The 13,628-nt window shown below is 40.6% G+C and overlaps 1 protein-coding gene across 23 annotated transcripts in view; it reads right to left on the reverse strand.

The window, feature by feature from the left end:
• The window catches only part of DOCK9 (dedicator of cytokinesis 9), a 297,489-nt gene that overhangs the window by 40,488 nt on the left and 243,373 nt on the right, over positions 1-13,628 (reverse strand). For all 23 annotated transcript variants that reach the window (XM_007960750.3, XM_073014464.1, XM_073014461.1 and 20 more), the window contains 3 exons: positions 6,431-6,546; positions 642-779; positions 344-526 (listed from right to left, as the gene is read on the reverse strand). In XM_007960750.3, the coding sequence (XP_007958941.1) occupies positions 344-526; positions 642-779; positions 6,431-6,546 (437 nt within the window). The remainder of the gene's footprint in view (positions 1-343; positions 527-641; positions 780-6,430; positions 6,547-13,628) is intronic.

The raw sequence follows: 13,628 nt of genomic DNA on the forward strand, positions 1-13,628 counted from the left end.
CGTGGCATAGTTAATATATCCATGTTCTGATAAAGTATTGCAAAGGACAGTCTACCCATCGCATATTTCATACAAGTTCAAACAAAAATGCAATGGAATTTTAATCAGTCCGATATTGATTCAATATTTAAATGTCAATTTACCAACAGAAACGCATCTCAGGCCCAGATCTTATAGTAATAGAGCGTGAAATAAACCAAGCCAGCAAATGTGGCTTCCCGGTTTTCTAGATCTTGCAGTATCTTTATGACAAGGGAAATTGGTCAATGTGATACTCAAAGTTTTCCTGATACAGCAGGATTGCACAGAGTAAATCCGTATTGGAAAGCTAAACCACACGCACTTGCAAATGTGTCCGGACAAAGGACTTCTTTCCAGTGTAATCGAAGTTGTTCCTCATCAGGAAGTAGAGCAGCTGGGAGGCCTCGGTCCTGATGGAGCTCAGCTTGGAGTTGCAGCACTTGAGAATCTCGTAACACAGAGCTGCACACATGTCGGCTCTGCCTTCATAGAATGTTGAGGGAAACTAGACAGGATGAGAGGAAGCAGATAAACCACAGACAGGTCAGTGCTTGGTAATGTACCCTTCAATTCTGGGGGAAGGAGGAAAACTTCTAACCATCACCCATGAAGCAACTTACCTTATAAATTAAGGACCTTAAGGCAGTGAAGACATTTTTTAAAGCCGTTTCAGACTGATGTTTTTGAAGAAAGCACAGGTAGACATCAAAAACTTTTTTCATGAGAGGATTATGTCCATGGTCAGCCAGGAGCTGGTTCTGAAAACAGACATCAATGGCTTTGTTAGACATACCAGTCACCTCTAGTAGGTTTCATGCGATTTCAGGCTCAAGAAGTACATTTTCTAAGTATTAAGACAACTTACACTTCTTTAAACAAACTCTGCCTTGAATCCTCTAGGAAAGTACAGAATTCTTTTGTAGAACGAACTATCAATACATTTATGTTTTGGGGATAAGCCTCCCAGCAAACTGTAATACAGCTGAAAGGAACACTTGCTTCGTACTGACTGGGCTTCTACTTATTAATATGTCCTCATTTTTACTGTTTACCAGCAGCTGATACAGAGGTGTCATTTGTGACATCTTAATTCCAACAGGGAAGTGCCATCACAGCTATGCATTAATTATAGATGGGAAAAAATACTCAAGTAAGGTATATGAACCAGGGCTTCGAAAAGGGAAAGGTGATCTCCCCGGGCCTCTAAGGCACTCTGCTAAGTTATGAATAATCAGAGAGTTTGGGAAGGTGGAAAATGTACAGGCTTTGGTCAGGTACCACTTATCATGGGTGTGAATTTGCCAGGTAAACTGAGTCTCAGCATCCTTATCTGTAAAACGATGACCCTAAAACTGACCTTGAACAGCGACTGTGAAGACATGAGATCAAGTGGAGAAACCATCTGATGCGTACTTTGGTCTAGCTCAGTAGGTGATATCTAGCACGGTTTTAACATTTGTGGATTTTACTTATCAAAGAAAACAAGACTATAATCTGCTTCTAGTCACTCAAGATTTCCTCATGTCAGTAGAAAATTCACACAAATTAAACACTTTGGAAGCCTGGTTGGCTACCACTCCCCTCAACTGCAGAATATACACAGCAGCTAGAGGTGTGGCCCAGCAAGCAGCCAGGATGAGCTTCGTGTCTAAATGTGCACGACACTGAAGAGCACCGCTTTCCAACACGGACAAGCTGTCTGAACAAAGCTCTGCGGGGTAACGATATGTGTGTGCATTCTGCATAAGTAGGCAGATTTGACATTTATAAAAAAAAGAAAATGTCAAGAGGCCAGTATCTCAAACCAATCTTACAATTCGGCCAAATGAACAGGGGTAACTTATGTCCATATGATTTTGCTACATAGGAAATTATGCTTGCAGTCATAGTTTCAGAGCAACATCTACCTTGTCTTGCTGGAGGGAAATTTTTCCTCAAGGAGTAAGTTTTTGTTTTTTTTAGGTCCAGTGAATTGTGGATATATCACAGCTGGCAGAACACTTGGAATTCACAGTGATCTTTCTATCATGAAATACTACGGTACCATATTGAACTCCATCATGTGAAAGGGGAGCAATTTAATGAGCAGAAAGCAGAACTATTTAAATGAATATGATCTAATTCTCAACTATGAGCAGCTGTTCACATACACACAAAAAAGTGATTTCCAGTGTTTGGGGAACTGCTTACAAGTTTTATCTATGAACGCCATTTTCTCAGGAGCCATACTTTGAAAGCCTTGCTTTTCTCCAATGTATTTACATTCTTAATTATGACTGGATTAAGTTTTAGGTGAATCTGGAGGTGACCTTTCATTTTCTTAGCACTCTTTGCTATCCAGGAGATATGGTTTCTACAAAAATTCCCAAGCTTCCCAGTTCTGCTGTCTGAACTGGCCCATTTTTCTAATGTTTCTCTATTTTTCCCGTTTCTCTACTTGAGTTCAATTTCTCCTCCTCTCCCTCTCTATGGTCATGGCCTTTACTTCTCATTTTCAGGATTTAGTCCTCTTCAGCTCTCATCTCAAAACTTGTTTGCAAGAATGGAGTTAAGGCTCATTTACATTATGTATCCCATAACCTGTTGTAAGCCTCAAATATATACAATAAAATTTATTTTAAAAAAGACTTAAACAACCTCCATTTAAATGGATAAAGGGCCTTTTGTCCCAGACAAAAGGGACTGTTTCCTAGCTACCTGCCTTTATTTTCCAGTCACTTTTCTTCCCTCTTTTTCTGTGTCTCCCTGCTGCTTTGTCATCAAATAGAAGGTAACATACACTAAATACAAACACATCTTTGAACATTCAGAAAGGCCCACGGGGGGCAAAAAGAGCAAAACAAAAATCACCCTTAACTGTTCCACTCAGAAATATCCACAGATAACAAGACAGGGTATCTTATTTCTATCTTTTTATCCCTATAGACTCTTGCTGAAGATGGGAAATTTTCACTTAGGAAATTAAATGACACATTAGAATAATATAAAGGCATGGCTTATTTCTAGCAATAAAGTGGAGACTGCTTCTTCAGGAATTCTCTGTCCTGGGTTCAGGTTTGACCATTGTAAGATGGTCTCTTATGGAGCTTAATCCGGGAGACGGGCCTTTCAGCAAATGAATGCTCAGTATCAGTAATTTCTAAAAGATCCAGGAACACAGAGGAAAACAAACCTCGGGTGTCAAAATGAGGTAACTGGACCAAAGTTAATTTAAGGCAGCAAACTCTTCCCAGTCAGACAGCATTTATCATTATGTACACAATTATTTTAAAATAACATTAAAAAATCAATTTGGAGAAGAGCCATTTCTGTTACAGATGCTTGCCAATCACTAAGATGACCTAAGCCCCATGTGTCTGCAGACCAGGCTCATGCTTGAGCAAAGCAGATCACAAGCTGCCTTGCAAGCCTCCGGCTGCCCATGTGCTCCTCCCTGTCTTGGTTCCTATTGCTCCCGATTATGTGTTAGTTCTCACTGTGCAGTTCAGATCAAGAAGAGGTACTAAATGGAACTGCTAAAAATACATTTCCAGATTAAATCTGTGAACACATTAAAAATATCATAAACTACTTGAAGGCCAGCATTGGTTTGGGATTGTGTTAATAACAGACATTAGAAAAACCATATTTTTCTGCATGTGACAATCTGTTTACAAAACAAACCCTTTTATGTACTAAGTGAGATAACATGTGTGAATGTGTCCAGATTTGTATATATCTGATATCTGCTAAGTGTTTGGTAATTTTTTTCTTCTGTCTGCATAAGAGATCATTCAAATACCTTGATCTTTACTCAACTCCATCTTTCTCTCTCTCACACACACACACAAGCACACTCACACACATCTGACTTAGTGGAGAACAAGACCTTTGGACAGGCCAGTTGTGTAGTGATCTTGGGCAAATTTCCTAATTTCTCCCAGCCACAATTTCCTCATCCATAAAATGTCGGATAATTCGATCTATCAGGCAGAGCTGTTATGAAGATTAATGCCGGAGGCACAGAAGGCACTCAGTACATAGCAGGAAGCTAATGTAATAATAATAACCAGAATTCTGGGCTTAAATCTTTCAAACATTTTATCTTACTAGGAAATTGAGTTCTGGATTGTCTTTGGCAATCTATCAGATGTAGCCAATTAAGAGAGTCAGTAACCACAGAGCTATACCTCCTAAAGATGACTTTCTTGAATTATGCCAGCTCACTCACTGTTCTATCTCTTCTGATATGGTCCAACTGATACCTCAACTGAGTAAATATTTGCAAAGAAAGATCCCAGTGGCTGCGGTGCCAATGAGCCTCTCGTGTCTGTGAGTCTAGGCCAGGGAAGACTGTCATACCACACGGCCCAACATCCAGTAATGCCACAGAGCGCACCATCCATTCGCCTACCTTCCAGTGGGGGTGCTGAGCTTTAAACCGGAAACATGTTTTGCATGCAGGCATATAAACCTGGACAGAGATCACCTTAGCTCTACAAGCTCAATCTTCCTTGGGTGTCTCAGGGATCAGGCCCTTTGCCATAGGACCAGTGAGGAGCAAACACAGGTAAAAGTGCTTACTGTTAACGTAGAGTTCACATCTGAGCTCCTACTACCTTCCCATTCCCAGACTGGAGGCCAGATATTTAGAGATCCAGGAGTAGTGACAAATACTCTTCTTTACCACTCTTTTTTTTTTTTTGAGACGGATTCTTGCTCTGTCGCAAGGCTGGAGTGCAGTAGCGTGATCTTGGCTCACTGCAACTTCTGCTTCCTGGGTTCAAGCGATTCCCCTGACTTAGTCTCCTGCAGCTGGGACTACAGGCACACACCACCACGCCCGGCTACGTTTTTTTGCATTTTAGTAGAGACGGGGTTTCACCATGTTGGCCAGAATGGTCTCGATCTCCTGACCTCGTGATCCGCCTGCCTTGGCTTCCCAAAGTGCTAGGATTACAGGCGTGAGCCACTTCGCTGGGCCCCTCTTCTTTACTATTAAGTGAGAAACTTGAAGGGGGCTGAATTAGAACTGCAGGCTGTTGGGTAAGGAAACCGTCACTGTTCTCATAGGTGCACTCAGACTGCGCTTGTGCCCCGTGTGCCTGGAGCTCACCCCAAGCTGCTCTGCAGCTCCAGAATTTCCTGCTTATTTACCTGGTGGGGCACAGGCAGAGAGGGGAAGAAGGTGTTGCCACTGCTGTTCTGAACTTAATGATTCATGTTTGAGACTGATACAGGTATGCATGGCCAGACGTTTACTTTTAAAACCTTCCTTGCCTATTTACTAAGAATTTTTAACTAAAAATACCCACAAGAAAAGAGAGGTTCCAAAGCCTCTTTCATGTTTCTAGTAGAGCCACTGTGATGTTCATGTCTCATGCCCAGAGTTTCTGATTCAGTGCGTCTGGGTAGTGGCCCAAGGATTTCCATTTCTGACACGCTCCCAGGGCTGCAGCGGCCGCTGGCCTGGACACCACAGTCTGAGAGCCCCTGTAGTAGAGGCGCCAGGTAACGAGGCACTCTTACCCCTGAGCTCACTTCATTCAAGCTCATTTCCCCATCTCTCAACTGGGCTCCTAGTAATGAGTTTCATGGGGACAAGAGTGGGATGGCGGCTGAAGAGAGTAAAGGTATATAATAATAAAGTGACACAATGTCAGGAAAACTATCATTATTCTTCCTAATAAAGGAATGTGCTTTATGAGTAGTGGAGACAAGTAAAGCAGAGAATGACTTTGGTTCTATTTCCCAAATACCCTTGCAGATAAGCAAACTGTTCCAATATTTATGGCATATTAAACACTCATTCAATTTCTCCTTTCTATGCTAGAAATGGAAGTAACTGTTTAGCAAGAATGAGAAGTATTCGCTTCATAAAAACAGGAGTGGCTGAAAAGTCCATCTCCACCTACTTGAATATTACTTGCTAAAACTTAAAAACAATACAAAAAAAAAAAAAAACCCGTTTCGTTTTCCATCTCCGAAATGTTTTTCTCATTTAACGTAGTAACTGATTAAAAAAACTGAAAAGATGAATTTGTATTTATTGCTCCTTTCTACATAAAAATCTAATTTAAATGCTATAACATTTGGATATATTTAAAGATATTCAAGGCAGAAATGCCTGATTAGGTGCCTATATTCATAATCCTCAAGGTTTGAGCCAAAAGTTATGCCTCCAGAGATCATGTTTCCATCATGCCCAAGCACACAGCACACATTGACCAGTTAAATTTTATTTCAGGGCATTCAAGTCATTCACTGTGGAATGATTTCATTAAAGGAATTTAAAGATTAATGGTTTCCTTACAGCAAAGACAACTGCGGAAGTACAAATGCAACACAGTCAGTTTACGCTGGTTGAGCTTACCAAGCAGAATGAATGTGGAAGGTAAAACTCGAACACGAACAGCTGATTGATACAAACCTTAAACGCCAATGTAAATAGAGAGAGCGTGTCCAGAGCAGTCAGGCAAACCTCAGTAGCAATGTTGGCTTCAAGTAATGACTGGTGCAGAACATCTGCGTCCGAGTGGCCGTAGCCTGCATGAATTACAACACAAGATTACTGCCCAGTGGTTCAGAAGGCAAGGCTGGCAGGATGGGGTAGGCACAGTCAACTTTTGATTATTTACCAGAAGGCCCACTTTGGAAGCTTGTCTCTGTGTTTGCCTTTTTTTTTGTGGGGGCGGTGGGGAGAGGGAAGGAAGGGAGAAAGTAGTAATAAGGTTTCAATTCAATTATAACTTTTTTCCCACTCCGAAAGGGCAATAACTGCAGCAAACATTTATTATGCACTTGCTGTGTACCAGGCACGATTCTATGAACTTTACACATACTCTCTCATTTAATCCCTCAACAGCCCTATGAAGTATGAACATTGTTGAACCCTTGGTAGAGATAAGGAAATAAAGGCATAGAAAGGCTAAACTTGTCTAAAGTCATACAGGTAGTAAACAGTGGAGACAGGACTTGGACCAAGACAGGTGTCGATCAATTCTGCTATCCAGCAGGAGTGCTGGCGGAGGCTACAATTTCCAAAGTTTCCCATGTAGACGGAGGCAGGAGCACAACACAGGTTAAGAAAATGAGCCTGAGATCAGGCTGCTGCTCACTGAGTCCCACTCTGCCACTCACCAGCTGTGTGGCCTTGGCAAGTTATTTGGCCTCTTTATAACCTCAGTTGCCTCATCTGTAGAATGGGGATAATACAGTATCTACCTCAAAGGGTTGTGGTGAGGATCAAATTTGCTAATATTTGTAAAGTTCTTGGAACAGTGCCTGGCACACAGTGAGTGCTGTGGAGGTGTTAAGTCAATAACATCAGGATCCGTTATCAGCAAGGCTCGTGAATGATAATCAAGAGTTGACTGTGCTGTGCATAGTATTCTACTCGCTTTAAGAAAAAGCATAAAAGCCAACATGTCTGAAAGAAATGCTTAGAAAAAGAAAAGGACTTGAAGAATCTGTCATTTAAATTTAGCTTAGTCACACATAATTTAAATACAAACAGAAATCTTCTATATGTGGGAAAATCAATTTAGTACTGATATGAATGCAACTTGACATACAAGTTGAGATATTAAATTATGAAATGGTATGCATTAGCAGAAATACATACAGGGATGCAAAGATGTTACAGTATTGATCTAGATTACAAAGAAAGATGGCAATATAATAAAACACCATGTAATGTCTTTCTCCAAGGAGCAAAAATAAAGCAACGCTTATTACTTAAGTAATTTTCCTAATACTCCAGAGAGGAGGACATTTTGTACACAGATCAAGAAAATGAAGTACAGAAAACCTAGGGAATGTTCTTGAGACCAGTAATGGGGAAAAAAAACAAAAACAAAAACAAAAAAACCCAGAATCTACACTCCAAATTCCTCATCCAGGTCACTGTATCATAGTACATATTATTGGGAGAAAATCAAGTAACTAGCATGACATCATTCTGACTTAAATGTCAGAATTATAGAGGGGTTTTTAAAAGGCTACAAAAGAGCTTTAAAAGCTACAGAAGTGCTTTTTAAAATATGATAGAAACGCTGTTGTGTGCTTGGATCCAATGCTGCTTTGCTCTGACAAAGGTGGTGGTGAGATCCTGTTTGCGGATCACTTCACTTCCACTCTGCAGCACAGCCAGCGTCTCTCCACATTCAGTGAGGATCTGTCACATATCTGGCACCATGTTAGTTCTATTTCATTTGTTGCTTTTGGGGTACAAAATCTCCCAGAGAAAAGAAAGGTGGGTATGTTGGGGTACTAATATCACTTGAACTGCCATGATGGTAAGCCAAGGCATAACTTTATTCAGCGAGGTTTGTTTGGTAAGATACAGAGACAATGAAAGAGGAAAACAGGTCGATGATTACTGTTAAAGTGATCACATACTGTGGTAAGAGAGCACACACAAAAAATACAGCACCTGTTATCAGACCAACCAAAATGATCACACAGGTCCAAGGGATCCTTTCCTGAGGGCTACCATTTGCCCTGAATGAGTTTTCGTCTGGGTTCAATTTTAACAAGGAACTGGCTTTATTTTAATTCCTTTCTCTGCAAAGAACTGTCCTTTTCTCGGTCTAGATCACCAACAGGTGAAATGAATCTAGGTGATCATTACCAATGAGATGGCCTGAAGAGCGCCCATAGAATTTAACTACTCCTGGCTGAAAGCCTGAAACAATTAAAAATTAGAATTTGGCCATGTGCTGTTTTAAAACATATCATCAATAGACTATGCTAATTAAGTGATTATATAATTATGTATACACATATGGAAACATGGTACTGGGAAGTGTTATTACACCATCTACTCTCCTTTAGAGTCAGATTCATGCAGAAATCGGTATGCTTGCCTGAGTCACACAGGAATCTAAAAGAAATGGTCCTTTTAGCCACATTTTGTCATGCTTTGCTTTTCCTTCAACTGTTTCATCTAAGAAATCTGCAGGATTCCTGAGCTAGTGCTATTTTTTTAAATCCCTAAAAATAATTGGCAGCATAGAGAGGCTGAACCAGTCACAGAGACTGAGACTGTCTCAAGGCCTGGAACAGCGCTGCACAGGAGGAAGACGAATCAACAATCACCGTGGTACAGACCAACACAGGAAAATGAAGCTGAGCTAGTAAATCCAAGAAGAGGCAGAGAAATTTCTTAAACTAAGGGTTGGCAACGTTTTGAAAGCTGATTAAGCAGCTTTTGACCCGGGCAAGTAAGGAGTACGGTGTGAAGCACACTGATTTCCACTAGGAGGCCGTGGTGCCTGGGGCACTGCACCGATTCCCTCGGGCCTGGCTCTTCAGGGACACAGCTGCGGGATTTCTGCATGGATGTGCTATCTCTGACACACATGCCCCGGGCTGCTTTACAGTCCTTTGGATTCGCTGCTCAAATTTATACAATTTTCATTCTATTGTCATTCTGACGAGACTTATTCTAAAGTCCCCAAATCTTTCAAATACTCAGGGGCCACGGATGAAATGTGTCTACACTGAATTAACCTAACCCTGTTTTACAAACTCACATTACCTGCATGGTTCAAATGAAGAATGCTGACACATCGGTAAACTCCCTCCCTCCCCACCACCATGACATCAGAGGTAATGTGGTGGGCAGGACAGAAGCACGAGGCCACACGCCTTTCCTGAATACCAGAGGACGTTTGGGATAGAAAGGCAGGTCAGAGACATATTCCTACAGGGGGCGCTTCCATTTGATAGCCACCTTCACTCTTTATGCAACCAAAATTCTTGTTTGTATTTTGACTTTTTCCCCCTCTAGCCCATAACGTGAATCCAGAAACATAGTAAGTTTTATGAGAAAATATAAATACCAAATAACAAGGAATTTTCTTGCTGAAAGAACTCTCAAATGTAGAAGACCTAGTCTCCTAGATATATATTAACTTATGGTGTATGGTTTTATTGAGTTCAAACATTTTTGCAAAATATCAAACTGGTCAACATCTACACAATCTATTATTCATTTCCATCCAATTTTTATTGCTAAAAAGGTTTTCCTCACAGACTGGCAAACAGTAGAGAATAGTAATACCCCAAGGCAAAATTTATATCATTTGATATCTGCCCTTTGATCCACAAAGAAAACAAATAAGCTCAGAATGCCTTGTGGAGACACAAGCTCTAATCTAAGAGTTTATACTTCAGGAGGTGGGTGTCATACCATCAGCTTTCTCTTCCCTGTGGCTTTCTTAAACCTACTGTTGAATTGCATCCGAAAACGGGACCTCATAGGAAATAAAGGCCCCAAGTGAAAATACTTGGTTTAAACACACCACACATCTTAAAGTCCTCTGTAAGGATATTACAAATGACTGACTTTAAACATACACTGTATCAGACCTGCTCAACTCTGAGACTCCATCAACCGCAAGAAACACCGATCAATGACAGACTACCATATCCAATGTAATGTGTAAGATCTACCCAACTTCAGAAATACTAGAAAATGTGCAAAAATGTGCCTCAGAATCAAAGAAACATATCTCAGAATCAAGGAAATAAGTGTTTTGTTTAAAACAAAAAAAAATTTTTTTTTTTTGAGATGAAGTCTCGCTTTGTCACCTAGGCTGGAGTGCAGTGGTGTGATCTTGGCTCACTGCAACCTCCACCTCCTGGGTTCAGGCGATTCTCCTGCCTCAGCCTCCTGAGTAGCTGGGATTACAGGCGTGTACCACCACCACACCCAGATGTTTTTGTATTATTATTATTGTTATTATTATTATTTTAGTACAGACGGGATTTCACCATGTTGTCCAGGCTGGTTTCAAACTCCTGACTTCAACTGATCTGCCTGTCTCGGCCTCCCAAAGTGCTGAGATTACAGGCATGAGCCACCGTGCCTGGCCATAAACATTTATTTACTATTTTGAGTATATGTTTAAAGCATCTAAGCACATTTTACCCAATTTTAAAGATATATTATCCATGCTTTAAAACTGTCGGAAAATATTTTAACTCAGAGATGTCTACATTCTCTGTATTTTTCATATTAATTCAATATGATGTATAGTAAAGGAATTTAATGATTGCCTACATTCATTTTCTTGCTTGTGCTTCATAGACAAAAAAGACATTTCAGAGTTAAATGGGGCCCGACAAGCCACGCCATCCAAGTCTTCATGGCATGCTTAAGTGACCTGGACAATACCCTAGCTGGGCCTCCTCCAGTCTGTTTGCACACCTCCAGCTGCAGGTGTCCACATGAACTTCACAGGCAGCTCAGCACATGCCACTCAAGGCCAGTTCAGTTAGAAAATACTTTCTGATTCTGATCTGAAATATTATCTGCAACCTGACCCAGTAATCTTTAATTGCCTTTTAGATCAAATTATAAGAAATCCAGATTTTCTTTACATGCTGCTACCTCTTGGCTGGTGTTCCCTGCATTACACCAGTGGGAAATATGAATTCTGCAAATGAACTTGATGTATTCTTAGAACACGTGACATCAAAGTAAACATAGTGTTATTTTATATATATATTGCAAATGTACCACTTATTTGCAAACACATTTCACTAAGTTTTCACCTCATAATGTGGTTTATAGACATGCACATATATACACATATATACATGTTCATGTACCTACAGTATACCCTCCCTTCTCTTTGTGGTTTTGTGCTATCACTCTCGATTTTTCATTTGACACAAATCTCTTCCACTGATACACAATGAGCACAAATTACACTAAATATGTCAATGCCTAAGTGTTCTAAAGTTTATTTTCCATATACCTGAGTGATGGTCCAAACAACAAACTTGTCTTTTAAGGGTGTTTTTCAAATAGCTAAGACTACTTGACCATCATGGGATTTGGGCATGGGGATTTGCTATCCTATTTCCTATCAAAACTAAAGAGTAAAGACAGGTTCTTGCTGGAGTTCCATGTGAAGTGCCTGTGGTGCCTTCTTCCACGGCCTGTTACCAGTGGTGATGGGGACAGACCTACAAAGGATTCTGTTTCCCATGGGCCTCTGCTGCTCCCTGCTGGTCAAGCTGAGTTCTGACACAGCCTTTCCTACTCTTTTATAGAAAGAGAGGAAATGAATAATGCAGATGTACAGGGACTCTTCCTATTTTTATTCTCTTCCGAAATAAATTCATTTTGGATTCCTGGGGATCCCTGGCAACTTTCTCACATATTGGATCTATGTCATATTGGTTGGCCCAACAGAAGGTATTGTATTTGTTGTTAAATGGGATTTATTTTTAAAAGACATATATGGTCATAAATTTCCCAAAAAATACCCAGGTAGAGATGTAAACAAACATGTACATATATATAACACACACACACATACATGTTCATGTACATACAGTATGCACTCCCTTCTCTGTGTTTTTTTGTCTGAGTTGACTATTTGGAGCTCAAAGAGCTAGCGAAGGGAAAAGCTGAAGCCACTCAAACACATAAGAGAACTGGAGATATAAAAGAAGGCTGAGTTCTAGGAGATGCAACAACTTTAGGAGATGACAGAATGAATTTGGGATGAACAGGAATTGTAGGAACACAGGCGAGGACTAGAAGAATCAGCTACACGTTATTTACTGGCAAAGCAGGAGAAATGTGACTGGACTGAGGACAGTGTGCCACTGAAAACTGATGAAAGAGGAGGGAGACAGGAGGACAGGGCTCTTTGGGTAGCAGGAAGACAGAATGGAAATAAACCATGTTAACAAGATGGCTTTTGGCAGCAGCAGCAGCACCAGGCCAGCTGTCTCTCTCCTCCAATTCAAGTTACCACCACAAAACCCATTTGCAGTGGGAAGAGCTGCTACATATTCGCATGGATTAAGGTTATTTATTCACATGTGGACGATTCATTTAATTTTTGTTTTCTGTGTTTCCTAAATGACTATCTTTGGAGGTGGAGCACTGGTGTACTTATGATTTTTTTAAAAGTGCTTCAAAGTTTAAGCATTTATTTCAACCAATAGTGAGTTAGCCTCTGTGTTATAGAAATTATCTGAGCAAAGGAGGTCCAGCAGATCCTGTTTATCAGTGGGGATTGAATTTCTGCTGCTAAATGGCAAAGAAAAACTAAAAATAACAACACTCTTGGTTTTGTTTCAACTCCTTTTCTGCAGAGCTAGTCAAAGCCCCAACAGAAAAGATGTTAAAAAATCAAGTACTGTAGCCTTAAAGGTGTCACTTGATTTGCATTCTACAGCTAAGTGTAGAACTCAGAACTAGCATTTTATGGCTACCAACTCAGCGTGTGGCAGACTGACATTATCTAAATTAAGCCTGGGATTTTATCAATAGAGACTATCTTCATAACATTTTTTATTTTTTATTTTTTTCAAGATAGGGTCTTGTTCTGTCACCCAGGCTGCAGTGCAGTGGCACAGTCTTGGCTCACTACACCCCCCAAGTTCAAGCGATTCTCATGTCTCAGCCTCCCCAGTAACTGGGATTACATGTGTGTGTCAATAAGCCTGACTAGTTTTTGTATTTTTAGTAGAGACGGGGTTTCACCACGTTGGCCAGGCTGGTCTTGAACTCCTGGTCTCAAGTGATCCACCCGCCTTGGCTTCCCAGTGTTGGGATTACAGGCGTGAGCCACCATGCCCGGCCAATCTTCCTAACACTT

This window comes from Chlorocebus sabaeus, chromosome 3 (assembly GCF_047675955.1).
Source record: "Chlorocebus sabaeus isolate Y175 chromosome 3, mChlSab1.0.hap1, whole genome shotgun sequence".
Classification (NCBI taxonomy): domain Eukaryota; kingdom Metazoa; phylum Chordata; class Mammalia; order Primates; family Cercopithecidae; genus Chlorocebus; species Chlorocebus sabaeus.